The 23,485-nt window shown below is 41.8% G+C and overlaps 1 protein-coding gene across 19 annotated transcripts in view; it reads right to left on the bottom strand.

Moving 5' to 3' along the window:
- Positions 1–1,557: 1,557 nt before the first annotated feature.
- The window catches only part of SIPA1L1 (signal induced proliferation associated 1 like 1), a 317,068-nt gene continuing 295,140 nt past the window's right edge, over positions 1,558–23,485 (bottom strand). For 17 of the 19 annotated variants that reach the window (XM_016118662.2, XM_016118665.2, XM_016118659.2 and 14 more), the window contains 6 exons: positions 22,362–22,527; positions 17,174–17,420; positions 8,548–8,691; positions 6,682–6,796; positions 4,072–4,156; positions 1,558–3,453 (listed from right to left, as the gene is read on the bottom strand). In XM_016118662.2, the coding sequence (XP_015974148.1) occupies positions 3,310–3,453; positions 4,072–4,156; positions 6,682–6,796; positions 8,548–8,691; positions 17,174–17,420; positions 22,362–22,527 (901 nt within the window). In that variant the 3' untranslated portion in view covers positions 1,558–3,309. Of the gene's footprint in view, positions 3,454–4,071; positions 4,157–6,681; positions 6,797–8,386; positions 8,426–8,461; positions 8,692–17,173; positions 17,421–22,361; positions 22,528–23,485 lie in introns of those variants that run through there. The other 2 variants (XM_036238986.1, XM_036238988.1) reach the window with 2 other exon arrangements.

Genomic DNA, 23,485 nt, shown 5'->3' with positions numbered 1-23,485 from the left:
AGATTCTCTAGGTAATTCTGGTGCCAGCTCAAGTTTGCATCACTGTTCTAAAGTATATAGCAAGGGGTTAAAAGCACCTGATCGATACTAAGCAGAGTAGATAAGCTTATTCTGACTCTTCCATCCAGACTATTAATATGTCAGGACTCTTCCTAGGAAAACGACATAAAAGGCTTAACATATTAGAGATGCTGGGTAAAGGGAGACATGTTTTGAGTGTCCTGAATTTGCCAGTCACTGGCTTTACACATATGACCCCATTTAATCCTTAAAATAACACATGATCTTACTATTTTACCAGATGAGTAAACCAAGCGCAAAGAGATTTGGTAATTTACCTAGACACTGCTACATAATGGTGGGATTTGAGTCCTGGTCTAAGTCAAATATTTGTCTTTTTTTTATCAGAGTATGATAATTTCGTATGGACAGCCATTAATGGCATAATTCATACCAGGAATAGGTATCCAACATTACTGTGGTGTCATTCTTTTAAAATAAAATAACACAGCTTGCATTTTGCGATGCCCAAGTCTCGTTACGTATTTTTGACCGAGGTGTACCACCCTGCGCTTTAATCTCAGTTTTGTTCATATTGAAAAAGCAGCACCAGACTGGTGCTAGACTGTGTCCACTGTGAGACTGGAACCTGTTCAGGACATTGGTCTACATTTAACTAGGGGCAAATGACTCAGGCTTGCTGGGCCTGTTTCCTTTGCCCTTGGACTATCATTTTTATCCCCATCCAAAGTTATTAATCCAACTCAACCCAATCTGTTTATAACCCGCATCAGATTCGGAGCACAACCAACTGGCCCCCTCTAGTCAACCCCTGAAGGAAGACCCTCCATCAGCACAGGCCCAGGAACTCCCAATGAAGGCGCAAACCCTCCAGAAATAACGTAGAAACCTTCCAAACCAGGTAAGAATCATTGTATAAACAGATCCGTTTAGCTTGCTAACCAGAGTTATCTTGCAGCACCCATTCTTACCCTGTGTTGTTCATTCTAAAATCTGTAGAACTGTGGAACCAAATAAAAGAAACTCTACCATCGGCTCTCAATTAGCTGCACTACTGGAGAGGAACAATGACGTGGCAGATTTTTAAAATTTTGGCTTTGGAATGCAGTATTTTTCCAGTAGATTAACTTTTCTAATTATATTTTGCACAGCCTAATATTAACTGACATTTGTATTCCCTGGGCGCACCACATCTAGCATTGAGAACTGAGGGACACAGCAGAGGCAGTCCAAAAATGTGCTGGTCTCAGGGAATGACAGTGTTATGATGGCAAATCCACACATGGGTAATGAAGAGAGAACTAATTATAAAGTGCTCTGCAAATATCAAATCCTAAGCAGAGGAAGCAAATTAGGAATTCTCTAAGGACACATAAACAGTAAAAAAAGCTTATTAAAATTCTAAAGGGCCAGAAACTTTCAAGAATCATCCTTAAGTGTTAATGGAGCCTAAGGAAGAGATTAGGATGCATCAGGGTCAATGAGTTACTGGGTGGTCTTTCAAATAAAAAAGCCTCAAGCAATAATACCAATGTGTTTTAAAAGAGCGTTTAAAATGAATTTTATTGTCTGAATTTTACAAGTAGTCTTTAAAGGCTTCAAACAAGAACTCTGTTGCAAAACTCTAATAAATAGCTTGCCCCAAGTCCCCAAACAAAATATAAAACAAACTAAAAACTAAACTCAGAAGGATAAGCAAGCCTTCAGAATGCTTGGATGTTAGTGATATTTCTCATTTACAAAGAGATATCAGGCAATGTACAATCTCCTTCATACAAGTCAAAGAGAGAGACAAGTGAGATCTTTACAGAGCACTCTGAAATCTTTCTATTTCCATGATAGAAATGTCACCAGAAAAAAAAAAATCCCATGGAGAAATCGCAATCAAGAATGAAACTGTAGCATAAAAGTCTGGCGGCACGGGTCGGGGAGAAGAGAGGACAATCTATCAGAAGGCGAGAGGAACGAGTTGGGATTACTTGGGGCAGGGAACATCCAGGCAGATGGCACTAGATTGCTGAACGTTCCTCCCTTGACGGAAGGGGCACAGTTGTCAGTTTAGTGACAGTTGTAAAGGCTAGAAACAGGGCCACCAGGGGCTCCCCTGGGGTCCTTCAACACTGGTGGGCCCAATGGCTCTGCTCTGTGGGACTGAGGGCCTTGGAACAATGGCCGGGGGCCCAAAGCAGCTGCATCACTATACAGAAAAAGATGGCACATCAGCCATTTCTGCAGCAGAATCCTTTGGACGGCCACAACAGGATGCAGAGAATGCCGTGCTTAACTGGCACACTGGGACATGCAGGTTTCAAAAGCCCATTCTATTATCACGGTCATTGCTCCTAACAGGCAAGTATTGAAATTCACAATTTAACATTCACTTTTCCTAGTAACAAATAAGGGTGAAATCTTGCTTTGCAGACAAGGATTTATTAGTTTATTAATACGATCATTTCGAATGAGCTAAAAACATAATTTTGCCACATTTTCGTCTTTAAAAATTTCGAACAAAAACTATACTTTTGACCAAAATGCATACAAATATTTGTTTGGAGCTACAAAGCTAGAGAGAGATCGATTCCAGTTTGGTGGGACTCACTTAAGCCCAACGGGCTCTCGCTCTGCAAAGCACATAGCACCTGGGACCACCTCCCTGGAGAAAGGAAGGCGGAGGGAGCGATGTCACACAGGGCTGAGAAGGGGCGTGGCCCACAGGCACCACCTCTTCTCTCTGGTCCACTGACTTGCTGTTGTTAAATAACCCTGATCTTGCTAATCTGTCTCACACAGGTACAAACAGCCTTTGTCACTCAAGGGAGGTTGGCATTTTCTAAAAGCTCCTCCCGCCTCAGGCATTTTAGGAAGGAAGGTAAGAAAATCTCCTCTCCACTCCCCAAATAAATTTTTAAAAAATTGTTCTTTTCTTAGGAACAATGACATTTGTCAGAATGAGGGAAAGCTTGGGTTACCTGAAATACTTAACAAAGAGCTGATGGAAATAGAGGCAGATGGGCCGGGGGTGGGCGGGGACCCTGGTCCTAGGCCCGATTTCTTTTTAAATACATAACAGATATTGTGCAAAAAAATAAAGACATTCACATTTTAGCAGTTAAACTTTTATTTTACTTTTTAAAATTTTTACTTTTTCTTTTCTACAAAAGGCAGATAATGATTGTTGATCTGCAATTGCTGTGCACTCACCGAAGAGGGCAAGCCGGAAGTGGAGGCAGGAGCCCCGAGAGTGCGGCCGACGGTACAACCAGGGGCCCCCCGTCCCCCTCTCCTGCCCTAGCTCATGTCTATGGTATTGAAGACCCATTCTGTGAACTTCTTCAGCTTGTCGGAGGCGTTCTGGGACTCCTCCTGCAGCCTCAGATTGTCCTCCCGCAAGTGCTGAACTTCTGCCTGAAGATGGGCTTTGTCTTCTTTTTCCTGGGAGGCAGAGGAGAAAAGGACTCAGAGGGGTGGCCCCAACTTGCTGGGCTGCTAGGAAGAGTGGCTACGGATCTGTCTGGACCCTTCGGCCACTTTTGTTCTTCAATCCACTGAACATCTGAATACAAGGCCCAGTCCTGGGTGTTAGGACACTCTAACCCAGGAACGGGATTTCCGGAGAGATTCACTATAGGTTTATTTTCGAATGTAAATACTTAAATATGTATTTTAATGTCTTTGTTAATAAGGAACATTTTGGATTACTGTTTTGGTGGCTGCTGCCTTAATATAGATAAAGCCACTCAAGAAACAAAAAAGATGCAAGTCTCCTGGCACGGAAGCCCAAACAACAATGACAACATGTGGGTCTGGGCTACTGACCCATTATACGAGGGGCGGGGAGGCCAGGGGAGGGCTGGCTGAGGTTCAAGGCCTTCTTGCCCCATTTGTGTCAGTGGGAACTGAGCTCCACACAGCCCCCTAAACACGTGTGTACACCGAGAAAAAAGGGAAAACACCCACTTCTTGTTTCACTAACACTACTTAAAAAGGGCTCTCACAGCTCAAGGGCAGTTTGCACAGACCAGACAATCTACTTTGAAGATGCATTTTTACCTTCTTCAAATCTTCCCGAAGCATCTTCAACATCCCTTCCAGTTGGTCCACTTTAGAAGCCAGAGTGGGGGAGGAGTCTTTACTGCTGGGAACAAGAAACAAAAGTCCATGTTGGCGGCAGCCTCCACGGCTGGGTTTGTCGGGTTTGTTTGGCATTTTTTTTAATGAAGAGGCTGTGTTTGTAAAATGGTTTTCAATGTCAAGTTACTCAGTAGGGTGACCCAATGTGCATTCTTCATTTTAAAAAAGAAAGTAGTAATTTCAACAAAAGGTTATATAAGCATGAACTATAGCCAATCATAGCTTCCTTTGTTAAGGATAATGTATTTCTGTGGCAAAAGAATATAGGACAATAAGTGAAAACGGTCTCTTTGGCAGCACAAGAAGTACTTTCTGGCAGATACAACTGACAATGAAATGATTCCTCTCCTTTCAGTGGCTTTTAGAGAAGAACAGCTTCTCTTCTGAGTGCAGGTAGGGTGGGGGAGGGGTGAGCTCCACCTTGGGATAACCAGGACAGGGCAGGTCTCTGGTGCCTCAGAAAGGAGTCTGTGCCCACTTATTCAGTTGCAGCTAGGTTATCATGCTCACGTCTAGTCTAAATACCTTAAATATTTTTAAAAAATAAGGCATATTTCAGAAGCTTGTCGGTCCAACCTTAATGTCTTGAATTCTTTGCTATTATGATCAGCAAACTGGACCCACAATTTTCTCCCATTGTAAGTGTTAAGAGTGCCGTGCTAGAGGATGAGAAGGCTATCCAATTGGCTCAACAGAGGACATGCTGGGTAAGGGCTGAAGACTTTTGTCAGCTGTTCTTCCCCGACTCTCCTCGACCTGAATTTAAGCTGTGGAAAGTCTGAGTGAGTTCCAGCTGGGTACAACCTCAGAGCTATGCAATTGAATCTGAAGGACTTCCACTGGGACAACATGCAGCTGCTTGTTTCCAGAGGTGGTGACTCTGAATTTTCAGTATCATGGAATAAAAGGTAGCCTTTACTTTAAAAATCGAAGTTCAAGTTGGAATTCCTGACCTAACGTGAGATGTGTTGATATCTTCTGCTAATTCTAGATCCACAAGCCCAACGAAATGGAATGATAAATGACCTTTAAACTTCTAACAACCAATTAAAAGCTGACACTAAATGGATTTTAAAAGGTAAGTAGTCGGTAGCAATCCACAACCATACAATACAGTACAACAAACTGGTCAGATCTGGATGGCTTGAGGGCCAAAGAATGGCAGAATAAGGGTGATGCTGAACAGAATCATGGAGGAGGGGAAGTGAGGGTGTCCTTCACAGCCACGGAACCTATTCCTCAACTTCCGGCACACCTGCTGTAGCCACCACAGGTGTCAGGACTGAAGCAACTCTTAGTAGCCTAGCTTGACTTCTGGAGGTTTTCAAAAGGAATTCTGTGTCTGCATGAAAAGTTTTTCAAAACACGTATCACTCCATTTGCATGTGTTTACCCATACTGAACAAAGAAAGAGCCAGTCATTACCTCTGTCTTGTGGTTCTACAAAGCTTTAGAAACTGTTCTATAAGCCTTTCCTAGGAAAATGGACTTTGCTCTTTGTTAGGGACTCCACCCTAAGAAGGTACATTTCGGGCCACACTTGCCCCTAATTTTTTAAAGCTCTTAGCAGCCAAACTCACTCTTCTAGCTGTCCAAGTGGTAAAGATGAATGCAGCATCTTGCGTTCCCTTGCAGATTGGCTCTGAGGAATCTTCAAGCACAAGGCCAGGTATATTTGCGCAATCTATACCCACCTCAGTTTTCCTGTTATGGTCTGTTTCTGCCCAAGTTTTATAGACACCTAGGTTATTAATCACCCTCAAAAGGTTTTAAGGGAAGAGGTTTCAAATTGATGAGATTATTCGGCATCAAGAAGTGTTTATTACTATGTGTTCTATGGCTAATTCCTGGATGCTTTAATATATAGTAAGTACACAAGGTTGCAGAACCTATCAATGACATTAAGCGAAATGATGTAGAACAACTAATTTTACCACAGGCTAACAGACACAATGAAGAGTTAAGTTCCTGGATAGTAATATCACCTGTAGAGCCCATACCCTCACCACTTAAATTTGGGAAAAAAAGTCTCTGCACAGTTAAATGGTTTTCTTCACTCTTAATAAAACTCTCTGGGCCTCAGTTATTGCTATTTATTTTACACACAATCTTAACTATCCTGCTGACCCAGATCTAGCATCGACCTAAAGAAGCATGTTGGAGCTGCTCAGACACGGGCATGTTTACAACACAACCAACTAAAAGCTGAGGAAGAGACTCAAAAAACAGTCTCAAGGACATACTGCACAGGAATCTTGGGATGTTTATCTTAATTATCCCGGAGGGCGTAAATGTATTATGGCATTCGACAATGAATATTCATAATTACGACTTTACCCTGTCCAGGAAAGTTTGCATTTACAGTATTTAGGTATAAAGTGTTCTAGCTAAAATGTGAAGTGCCTTGCTCTGGAGTGATGAGCTTCATTTAGCTGATCCATGTGGCCTCCATCTACTCTGTCCTATTTGTTGGGACTAGTGTAGGTGAAGCATGGTGCAGAGTGGTGACCGCACCACTGGGTGACCAACCTGCTGTAGGACTTCATCTGGGCCAGAGCCTGGTCCTCAAGCTGGTCACTGTTGGATGCAGCACTCAAGGGGCGATGGTTTTCATCGCTAGCAGCAAAGAATGAGGCTCTCTGGACTGGAAAGGAGATAAGAAACCATTCAGTATTTTGGAAACACATCCTGGGCCCTATTTATCAAGTCAGCAACTGGCCACAGTGACAATCATCTAATCAATGGGCAGGGAGGCCTTGGAACCTTCATAGGAAAAAATTCTACGTTAAGCTGTAAGAGGATAGTACCACTGTAATTTCCCTTTAAAAAAATAGTTGCAAATCAATTTTTAATCTTCCTTTTCCTCTTGCTCATCAAAGTAGCATTCTGTTAAATGTTTCCCTGGAAACAGGCCTTGTACCAAATTTCCAGACCAAGGCTTTCCACTCTGTGATGATACAAAAATGCATTAAAGGCTAGTATTAAGCTTCTTGAAATATGTTTTCCACAGGACACCTGGACACACCTTGGTGGGCTTTAACCTAAGTCCACACCACGTGTGCTTCAAAATATACTAACTTAAAAGTTGAGCCAAGAAAATAGATCAAATTTTTAAAAACCTCCCATTATAAATACAAAACTTCTACTGTTTTATATGTGTGTATGTACACTCACACACAGGAGAGTGACCAACAAATTGAAATTTAAAATGAAGAGATGAAATACTGCCATTTGCGACAACATGGATGGACCTTGAGGTAATCATGCTAAGGGAAATAAGCCAGACAGAAAAAAATGGAAAACCACATGATATCACTTATAAACCTAAAAGCAAGAAATGAACAGGACAAACAAACAGAGACTCATGGGCATGGACTAAAGACTAGTCAGAGGGTAAGGGGGAAAGGGGAGTTAGATGGGATAAAAGATATCAAATATATAAAATCAGAAGTTATGTAAATTACATCAAGTGAGTAAAAAATAAAATGAAGTTAGTTCTGGGGAACTGCCGTCAGCTAAAATGGGGATTTCTTGATGACTGCTTCATGGTTGCTCAGCTTCTGAATTCTGTGGTCTAATCAATTTCTCCTGAATATTGGTTCTTGACTGAATAGCTACTTTCAATTCTTCAAGAGCAATAAAAACAAACAAAAACCCTAAACAAATCATCTGGTATTATCCTTATTTTATAAATAACTACCTAACACCAAAAATTTTGAAATGATAATCTTAGAATAAACTCGGTCTATTAAAAAAAAAAAAAAGGCACTTAGCAACCTGATGCCAACATACAAGACAGCACTACTTTTTTTATATGTCAGCAAACCAGGTCAGCACCGGCTCAGGACCCGCATTTCGGAACCACCAGCCTAAAGCTGGCGCACAGCCAGCAGGCTGGCACGGGAACGAGAACGATGCGGACAGGAGACGTGCTACCACACGTGGGAGAGGCGGATGAGAAGGGCGGAGGCCGCACCTGACGTTTGTCGGGACTGGGGCAGGGCGAGCATCCTAACGGACCCAACTGTGCATTTAGCAATGATTCTTTACGACGTGATGCAAGACCATGTTCTTTTCAGTCCACTGATGGCTGCGATTCCCCTACAGCCTGCCCTTCCCATATACGGGGCAGGAGGTGGGGGGAGGCGCAGCCATCCCTGTTATGAATTCCTATGTAGAGGAAACATCAGGCTCTGTCTGATTATATCAGACGATGTGCACCCCTGCTGAGTGCTCAATAACTGTTAGCTCAACTCATCTCCGGCTGTGCCGGTGAATGCACGTGCTGTCAGTGTGCCCAAAGAAGCAGAGTGAACAGACTTGACCTGAACACTGACACCGCCCACACCTCAGCGCGGCCCCGCCAGGCCCTGCTCAGATCTTCCTGGGACTCACCCTCATAGGCCTTGGCAGCATCCACCAAGTTGGACCAATCCAAATCCGCAGCAGCGTCCGGCAGGGGCATCAGGCCAGGGTCGGGCATGGGCCTTCGGGTCTCCTGCACGTCTGTGAGGGAGCTGTCAGAGGCCGAGAACTCTCCTGTGAGACGAGACGAGACGAGGGATAAGACACTTTCTGTGCCCACAGGGGAACCACGTAAGAGCTTACTCAGTTCCTGTTACCATAATGGATCTGTAAGTCATTTGTTACGTAGAATCAGTTTCTAGTCTAGCAGGCCGTCAATGGCCATTATAAAGCTGAGCTGAACCATGAATTGGCTTTCTCCAGTCTTAAATCATTTTTTTATAACCTCCCACTATCTCATTTCTAGTAGTGTGAGTCATGGAAAAGTTAGTTTTGCACCAAGGCAACATGTCTGCTTTTGTGGGAGCTCTGTCTACAGTGGGGCCCAGTGGCTTGCTTTTCCTCACAGAGCCAAGGCATTCAGGCTGGATAAAGAGGCCTTCCTTTTCTCAAGGACACGATAAGCAACTTGGGGTCAGTTCTGGATTATAGCAGTCCTACATCCTGAGCCCCTTCTGAGGTGACAATTTTTAAAATACAAATATTAAGTCATCCTGACGATTAACCTTTGCTTAGCCCAGGGCAGAGAGGAACAGCACCGTGAGCCACTCCACGCCATATGAGGGCACGCTGCCAGCCCTCAGGTTCACGTAGGCGGAGAACAGAGAGGGAGGGCTGGTGGGGCTCATGAAATGTAAATGCTCTCAAGAGGGCAGAAGCTGGGGTGGAAACGGGCAGAGTGCGCAATTTCGCGGGAGGGGCCGCACTCAGAATGTGACGGTAACCCAGAAATTGCAGAACCAAAAGGGAAGCGCTCAGTTAAAATCTGAAAGCGATTCCAGAAATACCTGTTTACAAGGAGTTAAAAAGTCTTGTCAGCTATGAGCCTGGTAAACCAGAATATATTTAGTGCTTGTTTTCCCTTTCAAATTACATGAAGAACTGCTCTGAAGTGCAGCTGCTAGTTATTAATGTGCTTAAAATTAGCAAAATTATGAGTAAATGGAAATCAACAAATTTGCCAGATATTAAATATCTCAGTTCTATTTAAACTTGCTCCCACCAAGGGTAAGTAGGTGGAACAGACAATTTTGTGTGTCATTCACAACCCTTCTGCCCTTTTATTGCTGGGGCCCACATTTCTATGTGGGGGGAAAAAGAAGTCACCTCTCTCCACCGCCCAAACACATTTCAGTGGTAGCCACACCACGCGAGGCCACGGCTGAGGGATCGGCCCAGCAAGGACCGGGCAGGACGTGGGATCACTGCACTGCTGCCCCGCCGTCAGGAGGGCAGGGGGAGGTGGCAGGAAGGAGCTCGGAGAGGGAGCCTTGCTGCTTCCCTTCCGCAGGGCTGGGCCTTTAACCCCGGGCTTCCTCAGCTGACCAATGACTGGGGGCGGGTGGGTGGGGTTCTGGGCTACTCTCTTAGATAGGAAGCTTCCAGAAGACAGGGCCTACTTTGACATGACACATGCAGAGGAGCCTTCATGAAGGTTTCATTTTATGGCTTCAGGGGTTAAAAATATGCCAGGAAGTCAGAGAAGCTTTCAAGGCAGGCAGGAAGTTGTAGGAGCGATTAACTTCAGGGGAGAGTGACCCCATGTGGGGATGGAAGGGAGTAGAGGTTTCTGGCATATTAGGTCACTACCAGGAGGTTTTTTTTTCTAGAGTCTAGATGGTAAAAAGTGGGCATTTTATGTGTCATTTTTGGTTCTTTGGGGGTGAACTTCTGGAGCAAAGACAAATCAGATTCAAGCTGCAGTCAGATGCGGGGAGGGAGAAGGGAGGGCAGGCTGACATGATCCCCGAGTGATGTCTGCCAGGGGCGAGGTGGGAACGAGTAGGTTGGAGATGATGGTAGAACATTCGTTAGAGTGAGCTGAGAGCTCACCAGTGATTCAGGGAGACAGCAAACCGGGCAAGCAGCAGATTTAAAGAAAATATTGCTTTGAGAAGAAAAAGGAGATGTGGGTATAAACGGACACAGAATTCCTAGAAAAAAGGTGGGGGGGGGCAGAAGTGAGGTGGGGTTACAGCCATGTGAATAATAAACAATCGAGAACACAGGTTCCCTACCAGGTATCTGCTGTGCTGGGTCACAGCAGGGAGGGTAGGGACAGACCTTTAAAATAGAGCTGGGCAGAGAGAGGAGAAAGGTAAAGAACAAATTTAAATCCATATTCACAGAATATGGACCTTAATAAAATTGGGATCTAGTTAGGTCACAAAGCATGGAAGACATTTATGAGCCAAAGGCAAGAACATGGTAGTGCCCCTTCATCAACATGCCTTTTCTTAAAATCACACTTACTCACCCACTGAAAGAATGAGTCAACAAATGAGAGGCTGACACCACAGGCTGTATCCTCACAGCCTCGGAAAGACAGAGAACGAACAAAGACATGCCAAGGTTCTCATGGTGGAAGGAGCCAGTGGATATCATCTCTAAGAAATAACTAGTCTACTGTTAGCCAAATTAACCCGATCATAACAGCAGCTAGAATGCTTGGTAAAAATGCTAATTTCCAAAATACATCTTTGCGTTCAAATTCAGGAGGTCTTGGGGAATTTATATTTTTAACAAAGATCCGATAGGGCAGCTTTTACACACATCTGGTGCCCTGGTTTTTGTGGCTGCCACCCAGGGATGTCCCTTGATCGCCTGGCTCTGGTGACCAGTGGGGCTTGCATTCCTGTGTCCTATGGAAGTGTAACAACTGGAGAGAGATTTCTTGGCAGGATATCACTGCCGGTGCAATGTACAGACAGCAGATTGAAACGGACTCCAGCTTATTTGCTTATCTAGAGCGTTGGCCTAGTGGCAGGCTTCAGGTTTGGCACACGACTGGGGGCTGGCCTTTAAAGAGGCTGATGGATGCCATCTTTGCTCTTCTCCTCTGCCATTCTCCAGTCACCAGCATCTCCCAAAAAGAAGTTTATACATTCATCTGGCACTCCAATTTTGTGGCACCTCTAGATTGTCTGGATCTGGTGACTAGCAGGGCTAATGCTGTGGTCCCACAGGACTATATATATTTGCATACTTTAAAAGCTGCTCTCAGAGGCTCTGACTTCCAGGTGTCTGAATCCAGGTGCTGACTGAGATCTTCCCCTCTGGGACCCTGACGAGACTTGGCACACCCTCAGCTACGGGGAGTCACTAAAAATAACGTCTGGTGCTTGGACATCAGCAAGGTTTCAGAGAAAACAGCTAAGTCAGGCGTGAATGATAAGGTTCATCCCTTACATGAGGCCACTTCTTCAAGACCAGGAGATGAGGCTGTTTCATCTAATGCACAGAAACCCATACAGAGAATTAAAGAAGATGAAGAAGCAGAGGAATATGTTCTAAATGAAAACACAAGATAAAACCTGAGAAAAAAATCTTAATAAAATGGAAGTTATTAACCTGATCAAGAGTTAAAAATAATTGTCATAAAGTTGCTCACCAAGATTGGAAGAACAGATGAACAAAGCGAGAACTTCAATGAAGGGAAAATATACAGAAAGTACTAAATAGAAGTCACAGAGCTAAAGAATAGAGAAAGTATATAAAAAAAAAAAAGACCAGTAAACTCAAAGACAAGGTAATGGAACCCAATCAGAGCAGCAAAAAGGAAAAAGGATATACAGATATAAAAAAAAAAGAATGAATACAGCTTAGGGGACTATAAGACAACATCAAACAGACCAACATTCACATTAGAAAAATCCTAGAAGGAGAAAAGAGAGAGAAAGACAAAAACAACTTGTTGGAAGAAATAATGGCTGAAAACTTCCCTAACCTGGGGAAGGAAACAGAAATCCCGATCCAAAAAGTCCAGAGAGTTCCAAGTAAGATGAACCCAAATGGACTCACGCCAAGACATATTATAATTAAAATGTCAAAAGTTAAAGACAAGGAGAGAATCTTAAAAGCAGCAAGAGGAAAACAACTGGTTAGGTACAGGGGAGCCCACATAGGGCCATAAGCAGATTTTCCAGCAGAAATTTTGTGGCCAGGAAGTAGCAGCACAATATAGTCAAAGCCCTGAATGAAGAAAAGTTCCAATCAAGAATATACTACCTGGTGAAGTCGGAATTGAAGAGAAAAAGTTTTCCAGATGAGTAAAAGCTAAAGGAGTTCAACATAACTAGATTGCCCATACAAGTAATGTTGAAAGGATATCTTTATGTTGAAAAGAATGGATGCTAATTAGTAACAGGAAAACATGAAAGTATAAATCTCACTGGAAAAGGTAAATATATAATAATGATGGTGGATTAATCATGTATAAAGCTAGGATAAAGGTCAAAAGAAAAAAGAAGTAAAAATAAAAAGATATAAATTGTGACATCAAAAATAAAATGCTGGGGGAGAGAGTAAAAGTGTAGAGCTTTAGAAAACATTTAAACTTAAGTTGTTATCAACTGGAAATAGACTGTTAGAAATAAGATATTACATGTAAGCCTCACGGTATCCACAAAGCACCTACAGTATATACACAAAAGATAAAGAGAAAGGAATCCGAGCATACCACTACACAAAGTCATCACACCACAAAGAGAGCAAGAAAAAAGGAACAGAGGAATTACAAAACAGAAAAAAAATAACAAAATGGCAATAAGTACATTTTTATAAATAATTACTTTAGATATAAATGGACTAAATTCTCTAACCAAAAGATATACGGTGGCTCAATAAATAAACGAGACCCACCTATATGCTGCCTACAAGACACTCGCATCAGATGTGAGGACACACATAGACTAAAAGTGAAGGGATGGAAAAAGATATCCCGGGCAAATGGAAACCAAAAGAAAGCTGGGGTAGCTATACTTATATCAGATGAAATGGACTTTAGGGCTGTTAATATTTTCTTTTTATATTTAGGTGCTCCTATGATATCACGTACATAATTCCAAATGTTAATAGCTTGTTGTGTTGATGATCCCTTTTTCATTATGCCTTCTTTGTCTTTTATGACAGTCTTTGTTTTAAAGGAAGACATAGACAACAATACAATCACAGTATGACACTTTAATATTCCATTTGTATCAATGGACAGACAATCCAGTTAGAAAATCAATACGGAAACATTAGCCTTAAACGACAGATTAACCCAGATGGACTTAACACACATATAAAACACATTCCAACCAAAAGTAACACAATACACATTCTTTTCAAGTGCACATGGAATGTTATCCAAGACAGATTATATGTAAGTCTACAAAGCAAGTCTTAATGAATTTAAAATGGTTGAAATCATATCAAGCATCTTTTCCCACACAATGGTATGAAGCTTTGATTACAAGAAAATGAAAATTCACAAATATGTGGAGTTTAAACATATTACTGAATAACCTATGGGACAAAGAAGAATCAAAAGGGAAATGAAAAAATACTGAGACAAGTGAAAATGGAAATGCAACATACCAAAGCTTTTGGGACGCATCAAAACGGTTGTAAGAGGGAAGTTCATAGTCATAAATGCCTACATAAACAAGAAAAATCTCAAATAACCTAATTTTACACCTCAAGGATACAGAAAAAGAAAAACAAATGAAGCCCACATTAGTAGAAGGAAATAAATGAAGCAGAGACTTAAAAAAATACAGATCAATGAAATCAAGAACTGGTTCTTTGAAAAGATAAACAAAATACATAAACCTCTAATTGGACTCACCAAGAAAGGAGGATTCATAAAATCAGAACTGAAAGAGGAAATATTAAAACTGATATCACAGAAATAAAAGAGATTGTGAGACTACTATGAATAATTACATGCTAACGAATTGGACAACCTAGAAGAAACAGATAAATTCCTAGAAATATATGACCTACGAAGACTGACTCATGAAGAAATACAAAACCTGACACAGAAATCACAAACCTCCAACAAACAAAAAGTCCAAGACCAGAGGGCTTTACAGGCAAATTCTACTGTATGTTCCAAGAAGAATTGATACCCAACTTTCTCAAACTTTTCCAAAAAAAATGGAAGCAGAGGGAATAGTTTCACACTCATTTATGAGGCCAGTGCTACCTTGATAAGAAAACTACATAGAGATTCCGCAAGAAAATTATAGGCCGATCTGCCTGATGAACAGAGATGCAGAAATCCTCAAAAAAAATATTAGCAGACTGAATTCAATGAGACATTAAAAGGGTCACAACAACATGATAAAGTAGGATTTATTCCAGGGATGTGATTATAGTTCAACATCCACAAATCAATGTAATAACACCACATTAATGAAATGAAGTACAAGAATCATATGATAATTGCAATAGATGCAGAAAAAGCATTTGACAAAATTCAACATCCATTTATGATTAAAACTCTCGACACAGTATATATAGAGAGAATATAATATAACAAAGGCCATATATAATAAGCTTACAGCTTACATTATACTCAATGGTGAAAAGGTGAACGCTTTTCTTCTAAGGTGTCAAACAAGGACGCCCAGTCTCACCACTTTTATTCAACAAAATAGGAAAGGATGAAGTAAAACTATTTGCAGATGACAAACTAGAGAACCCTAAAGACTCCACTAAAAAACTCTAAGAACTAATAATGAATTCAGTAAAGTTGCAGGATACGAAATCATTACACAAAAATCTGTTGTTTCTATACACTATTAACTGTAAGGAAGAGAAATTAAGAAAACAATTCCATTTACAATTACATCGAAAAGAATAAAATATCTAGGAATAAATTTAACCAAAGAAGTAAAAGACCTGTACTCTGAAAAAAATATGAATTTGATGAAAAAAACTGAAGATGGCACAAATGAATGGAAGGATATACCATGCTGGTGGGCTGGAAGAATTAATACCATTAAAATGTCTACATTATGCAAAGCAATCTACAGATTCGATGCAATCCCTATCAAAATACTAATGGCATTTTCCACAGAACTAAAAAAAATATCCTAAAATTGCAATGGAATCACAAGAGACTCCAAATACCAAAGCAATACTGGGAAAGAAGAACAAAGCTGGAGGCATCACATTTTCTCATTTCAAACTATATTACAAAGCTATAGTAATCAAGACATTATAGTATTGGCATAAAAGCAGACACATACATCAGTGAAACAGAATAAAGAGTCCAGAAATAAAGCCACACATATATGGTTGATTAATTTCAACATAGGAGCCAAGAACAAACAATGGGAAAGGGACAGTCTCTCCAATAAACACATGCGAAAGAATGAATCTGGACCATTATCTTATACCATACAGAAAAGTTAACTCAAAATGGATGAAAGACTGAACCTAAGACCTGAAAACAAACCCCTAGTGGATAACTTAGGTGGCAATTTCGAAATTCACTACTCTTGGACACACCCCTTCAAATCAGTTACGGTGACGACAGTGGTTATGGCAATAATTTTTTAGATTTGACACCAAAAGCAAAAATAAACAAGTAGGACTACATCAAACTAAAAATCTCTACACAGCAAAGAAGCCGTCAACAAAATGAAAAAGCAACTTACCGAGTGGGGAAAAATATTTTCAAATTATGTATCTGATAAGAGATTAATATTCAAAATATATACATAACTCGCAACTCAATAGCAAAACCCGACCGATCTGATCAAAGAATGGGCAGAGGACCTCAATAGACTTTTCTGGAAAGAAAACATACAGATGTCCAACAGGTACATAAAAAGATGCTCAACTCAACATCACTAATCTTCAGGAAGAGGCAAATCAAAATCACAATGGCTTTTAATCAAAGGACAAGAAATAAGTGCTGGCAAGGATACGGAGAAAAGGGAATTCTTGTGCCCTGTTGATGAGAATGTAAATTGGTGCAGCCACTATGAAAAACAGTACAAAGGTTCCTCAAAATAAAACTATCATATGATCCAGCAATTCCACTTCTTGGTATTTATACAAGAAATTAAAACACGAACTTCAAAAGACAGAAGCTCCCATGTTTACTGCATGGAAGCCACCTAAATGTCCAGTGATGAATGAATGAAGAAAATGTGGTGCACATACAATGGAATATTATTCAGCCATAAAAGACCATGACATCTAGCCATTAGCAACATCATGACTGACCCTGAGGGCACTGTACTAATTGAAAAAAGTCTGATAAAGAAAGACAAATAAGTCCTGGGGATGTAATGTACAGCATGGTGATTATAGTTTATAACACTGTATTGCATAACTGAAAGTTGCTAAAAGAGTAAATCTTTATAAAGTTCTCATCGCAAGAAAATAAAAAACTTCATAATTATGTATGGTGATGAATGGTAACTAGACTCACTGAGGAGATCATTTTGCAATATATACAAATATTGAATCATGTTGAACAGCTGAAATTAACAGTATGTCAATTATACTTCAAGGTTGAACGTCTGTACCCTGTGGTCTGTGATTACTGGTGAGAGGCTAAATGTGGGAGGTGCTGGTGAGCCGAGGTAATCTGAACATGCTACCAGGCAGGACTTCTTCCAGTTACCATTCTCCGAGCAAACTGCGTGGCAATTGTTTCTGGGGACACCGGCCATCATCAGCAGAGCTTGTCAGCTGCAGCTAAAAATGAACTCACCATGCAACGACTTCATTCCCAAGGTGTAAGAAGGCCTCCGCAACGGAAGAGACTTGGGAAGAGAAGGGTACGTGCTACTGAAGAGGACATCGTTGGGCAGGGCCTGGTCCAGGAGCGAGGCCCTCGAGGTGAAAAAGTGCTCCCTCTGGCCGCTGTAAATACTCTCGTCGGACAGCGTTCTGTGCAGGGCCCGTCTTGAAGTGGGGGTGGTAGGAAAGGGAGACTGAGGCGAGGAGAGCGCATGGAACTGAAAAACAATGTCAGACAACAGAAGGTCAATCTTCTAAGCCACGTCACCAAGACTCAGCTTGGGGGACGTGTGGGTTAACACAATCGCTGCTCTTAGATACACTCTTCAAATCCTGGAGCCCAACAAGGAAGCCTCGAGGTCCACCATCTCTGTCTACATCCTTAAGAACTAAAATGGGAGAGTTCCTGGTCATCAAATCCTCATAGTCCAGAATGCTACCTGCCGCCTATCAGTGCTCAGTACATAATTCAGATATGTGACTAAGTGAATTCGTCAACATTGTGTCATGGTTAAGAACAAGATGAGGATCAGACAAGTGTGAGTTGTGTTTGAATCCTGTGTCATTGACCGAATTATGTAATCTCTCTGAACCCAACTCCTTATCTATGAAATGGGGGCGCAACATCTCTCTGGATTACAAGGATTATATGAAGCACTGGACTGATCACAATAGTGTTTATCAGTGGGATTATGAAATAATAATATAGTCCCAGGGGAAGAGCCACAGTGCCAGGAAGAAGGTATCCTCAGAAGCCTATCAAGTGATTACATGTTTGCTGGGTAACAAGAGCATCTGATCATCACAATATATTAACTCAAATAATAGGTGGCTCCTGATAAACATTAACTACTATAATTATATTTAATGAGTTTTGGCAATTTATTTTTTGAGATAGATTTCTATTCGTGAAATAGAAATAGGGAAGTCATCTTTATAAATGACAAATATTTATATAGTAATATAAATATGACAAAAGTTCCAGATAGCTGTATCTCTTGTTGATGTCTTTTTCCTTTGTACCAGATTTGATTTTACTTGAGATTTTTCTGCAAAAAGCAAGCTTTTAAGAATCGCACTCACTGAGAAAACAACAGACACATTAACAATATTTAAATATCCAGCATCCCGAAAGCCAGCAGAGTATCTGGTCTGTTGACAATAAAGCTATCTTCATTCAGTTCCTCTTAGAACACTGTTCACCTTGGCGGGGAGAACAATGTGGGGAATGGATGAAGATGTGAGTAGGAGGGCTGAGTCACTGCTAGCAGAAAGCCACCGTGGGCCTTTCCATGACACTTTGAAGGGACAGAGAGATAATGATATGGCTCCATTTAGGATGCTGAGAATAGCGAGTTGACACTCTGGTTCATTCATGTGCTCTGGGTCCAACATGATTCCATTCAACAAGCCAAGGGTTAATCAAGTCAACGCTATCCACAATGTGGTGTGCGCAGTTGGTGAATAAATATGAAATAATTATTAATCAAGTGCATTGTAAATCAGCCCCAAGTGAAGCCAACTGTATAAAAATTGTGCTCACTTTAAAAAATTCATGATGAGCTAAATCCAAAGTACATCATGTGCTCGCCTAGAAAACTAAGCTGCTATGACAACTGCTCTGTGAGTCTTTAGGTAGAGGAAACTTGGTATGGAAATGACAATTTCTCTTCTCGCTTTACAGAGAACAGAGGGCATTAGAGAGGTTAAATGACTCCATAAATGTAATTAAAAAACAAAACAAAACAGGTCATCTATCTGCCTACCAAGTCAGATCCCAGATCTCTCTATTCAAAAACTGTTCTCAATCCTTTCTAGCACCTCTGTGTTCAGCAAAGGGATTTCCTTCTCTAGTGAGTATCCTCACCCTGGAGACAAATTTCCTACCAATTCTAGTTTCAACCTCTTTGGGAAATATTAATATGCCTGCAAGCAGTAAACAGCTGCCTTGAAGAGGCCCCTTTAGCAGTGCACTTTATTAAAGCTGTAACATCCTGTAGTAAAGGGAGGCAGGACAGGAGGTGGAAGGATGCAATCTGCCTAGATGCTTTCTGCCCATTAGAAAAGTAGCAGGACCTAGTCTTGTCCAAACTTGTTAGGATGGTTCTGCGTCCCACCCCTCTTCAATCCTAGTCTTAAAGGTGTGCACACCTCTGTCTTCCTTGCAGGTTATAACTGAGATTGCTGAGGGGTCCCACCCATGGCTGTTAGCCCCTGGGAAAGAACCACAAGGGGGTCAATGGCCCACCCAGAAGAGATTTTGGAGAGCATCAGGCCAGGGTGTTTTCAAACTGTGCTCTAAGAAGTCCTCAGGGTTCCTCACAGCATCACTTCTTGGTGAGAGGAGGTATTCAAGTGGGACCAGGAGCCCATGACACCTCAAGGTATACCCCATCTTATCAGAGAAAGTCTGTTTTCTCAGTTCTACATATCGGGCTTCCATGTATAATTTTGTTCAAAAAAAAAAGGGGGGGGTGACCTTTAAAATTACCGCGGCGCCACTGATCTACTTTGCTTCTCTGTTTCAAAGCCAGGGAAACAAGGTCTTGAGAGGCGGCATCTTGCTCCAGGTCAGTCTCCTATTCTCCCCTCGCTCTTTCTGGTCCTCCTGGCTATTAATGAAATGGGTTACTCGCACTTGCAATTAGGAAGAGCAAGTACCAGTTCTCCCTAAACACTGGAGCAGCATGAGGTCTCTTCCTTTGGTATATACCTGAGTGTTGGCTGGGAAACAGTTTGTGTTTTTCTCTGTTCACTTGCCACTACGTGCAGCCCTCAGGGAAAATAAGGTTATCCCCTCTTTGTCTGCCAATGAGGTTTCTTCGAATGTTACAGCTCTGCCATTTTCCTTGCGGTAGCAGCTCTACAGCATCTGCGTGGGGCCCTGGAGCCATCCACTTACCTCTCGGCTACAGCCTTCCCAGCAGAGCATGGCCACGGACATCTAAGTCCTGCAGCAGACAGCTCACTCTGCTGGCAAGTTAGCCTGGGAGAGACCCTGTCATCGGATATTAACGATCACTCCTAGTAGCACTTGCTAGCCAAGAAAGCTGATGTAGTATGAGTGGGTCCCAAGTATTGCAGCCTGAAGTTGGCCACTCCTGATAACCCGAAGTCTGATGCCGTAGTGGCTCAGAGCCTTGAGCCAGGGGTGATCTGGAAGACTTTTCAAGGGCATGCTGGCCTCATTGACACAGCAGAGCCATGGTCATTCAGACACCGAATCTCAGGAGACACATAGAGCTACTTAGCTGAACTCATCTGAAACCGAACCAAAAAGAATAAAACTGGAAAGAAAACAGGATATTTCCAGCTCTTGCTTCTAGCATTTTTACAGTTATAGTTCAGCCAACAGAAGCATTTTCTTTGCAGTGTCTGACAGTAATATAGTCACAATATAACGTGTACCCGTTTCACATAGGAACGTTAATTCATTTTGAAAAATAAAAAACAAGGTCTAAAATAAGGGCAAAACAGACATTTGCTTTCAATTATTTCCACTGCATGAGTAAATCAAAAGAACGACAGCTTTAAGCTTGCCCCTTTCCAAAAATGTTAATTTCGAAATGGAGGAAAGATTCCTTCCATGGCAAGTTTTATTTTCCTCTAAACTCAAAAGGAAAAAATGTGAAATAATTTTTATTTTTAAACTAGTTCCTAAACATTTTAATATACCTCTTTGGGTTTTGATGGATAAAGACAGAAGTTTCAAGTACTGTCTTTTGAGAGGTTGCTAAGGAAACCATTTGTACCCTAGGTGATGAGTCAGAACTGTTAAGTGCTGGCTTATAAAACAGAAATTATAGAAACCAAGAACAGCGAGTCTTTAAAATGATTTATGATCTTAACGTGTATGTTAATAAATAATTTCTCAAAACTCCAGAATGGTCTCTGGAGCACATTTAATTTCTATACACGTTGACTTTGTAAGTTTAGGAGATATATTTCGCCTGCCTGGAGGGAAATGCACACACGTGCACAGAGGCAGGCCCGTGAGCAGCACACTGGAATGGTGGGGGGAAAGCCTGACGGGACGAGAGCCCCGGCTCCTCCAGGAGCGCGCGCCTCTTGCATTCTGATCACAGCTCGAGCACGGTGAGGGGTTAATAGTCTAGTCCCATTTACAGTCAATTCTCAAAGTTCTTAAATTAAGCTTTCCAGTCACTTCAAAGATGACTACAAATTGTTCAACTAAGAACCCGGTGAACAGAACACATCAAAGTTTACTGCCATGACCCTCCTGGGCGGACTCCCTTCTCCTGGGGCTACCCAACGCACCACAAACAGAAGTGCCTTATACTGAGAGTGAAATACCTCTGGGCCCTACTCAATAAAAACACCAGCTCCGAGCCCAGGGAACACAAGATAGCATGCTACACAGGACAAGGGCAGAGAGCCTCACATAGGCTTCAGGCGCCCGCCAAGCTGAGGTGAGCAGCGCAAACCCTTCCATGTGGTCATGTGAAGGTCTGGCCACTGACACACAAACAAACTCTGTGCAAGTACTCGGGACCTAATGGGGAGGAGGCTGGGTTCTAGAGAAGGCATTTATAGACTGGAATTCTGAGAAAGAACGGAGAGAAGGCTTTATATAGAGAATTAAGAGAGTCTGGAAAGTGAGTGTGTAGACTTAGTTTGCTGAACTGCAGAGCACACAATGTACGACCAGTAGGTTTGCTGGGCTGAGATCGGGGCAGAAGCAAGGCCAGGCTCATGGTGCCGTGGGCACAAAGGGCAGGCAACAAAATGAGGGGTATTTGTGGGAGAACAGGTACCCTTTGCACACGAGGCACTAAACCTCTTACAGAAAAATTTCTGACAAGCGAGCCACAGATGTCTCTGAAGAGTTTTGAGGAACAGAGCCATTTGAGTAATAATGTTCAAGAAAGGGTGTAGCTTATGCTCTGTAAGCAGGGTAAACTGGAAGGAGAAAAAGCCGTGGGGGTAGAGACAGGTTAATATAAACCCAGACTAAAGAGATGCGGCTATAGGAATAAATATTAGGGAAACATTGTCATGGGAAGATTGGGTGATGGCGGGAAGTGGGGTCCAATGAGTTGGAGCTGGGAACCAACATTTCTCGGAGGGTGTCAACGGAGGCCAACAGCTCGGTCCCATCCGAACTCTAACTGCCATTTGCCCCAAGCTCTGTCCTGTACCTTAAAGTTCTTCTGGGATTCGGGAGTTGGGCTTTCAAGGTCGATGAGTTTCTTGAGATCTTCCTCAATAGTGGACTTGGAGGTTGGCTTAGGGGATGCCCGGAGGTCCCTGGTTGAGGCACGCAGCCTAGTGTGGGCTACTTCATTGCCATCGCTCTGATGACGCCTTGAAAAAAAGGGAAAAAGATGGTAGGAACTAAATTAGTAAGGCTGAATGAAGGGCATAGTGGGCTCTGAAGGATGTATGTCAATGGAGAAATATTATAGGAGAGAAAAGGAGAATTCTGTTCAATTTCATTACAATTTACTCAGATAAATACTTGCTAAAGAAACAAATCCAATTTGAAACATAAAATAAAAAGCCTGAAGAAAAAAATCTTTCTTTTACAGGAAACTGTTAGTTAGCTCTACTAATCCAAAATTAGCAACAGAAATATTCATTAAAAAAACCACAGGGTATGAATCTCAAATGCAATTTTTGCATAGACAAAAACAAAATAATTGAAGGAATCATTCATTTTTTTTTTCTGTACTACTTTATAAAAAGGTCCTTTATAGTCAGAGGCAGTCACTTTCTAACATTCTCTCTCATGCCTCCTGACCCGGTCAAGAATCACATGGGAAGGCTGTGATCAATATTACCAAAGGGACAAGTGTGGTCATTACACGAAGGGGCTGATTATTCTGAAGTTTGTTCTTCAGACATACAGTAATCTCCCCATACCCAAGGGTTAGCTTTCTGCAGTTTCAGTTACCCCAAGTCAACCATGATCCAAAATATTAAATTTAAGATTCCAGAAATAATAATTCATATGTTTTAAATTATGTGCCATTCTGAGTTTGAGTGATGAAATCCTGCGCTGTCCCCACAAGACATCAATCACCTTTCTGTCCAGCGCTTCCATGACATAAATACTACCCACCTGTTAGTCACTTAGCAGCCAAATCAGTTACCAGATCAGTTATCAGAGAAAGACCACATTCACAGAACTCTGATTACAATTGTCCTGTGTTATTATTATTGTTGCTAATCTCTTCCTGTGCCTGATTTATGAATTAAACATTAGCATAGTATAGGTAAAAACTTAGCGTATGCAGGGCTCAGGATCATCTGCAGTTTCGGG

This window comes from Rousettus aegyptiacus, unplaced genomic scaffold, assembly GCF_014176215.1.
Source record: "Rousettus aegyptiacus isolate mRouAeg1 unplaced genomic scaffold, mRouAeg1.p scaffold_m13_p_3, whole genome shotgun sequence".
NCBI lineage: Eukaryota > Metazoa > Chordata > Mammalia > Chiroptera > Pteropodidae > Rousettus > Rousettus aegyptiacus.
The sequence above is the reverse complement of the archived record's forward strand: the minus strand, read 5'-3'. Positions and strand labels throughout refer to the sequence as shown.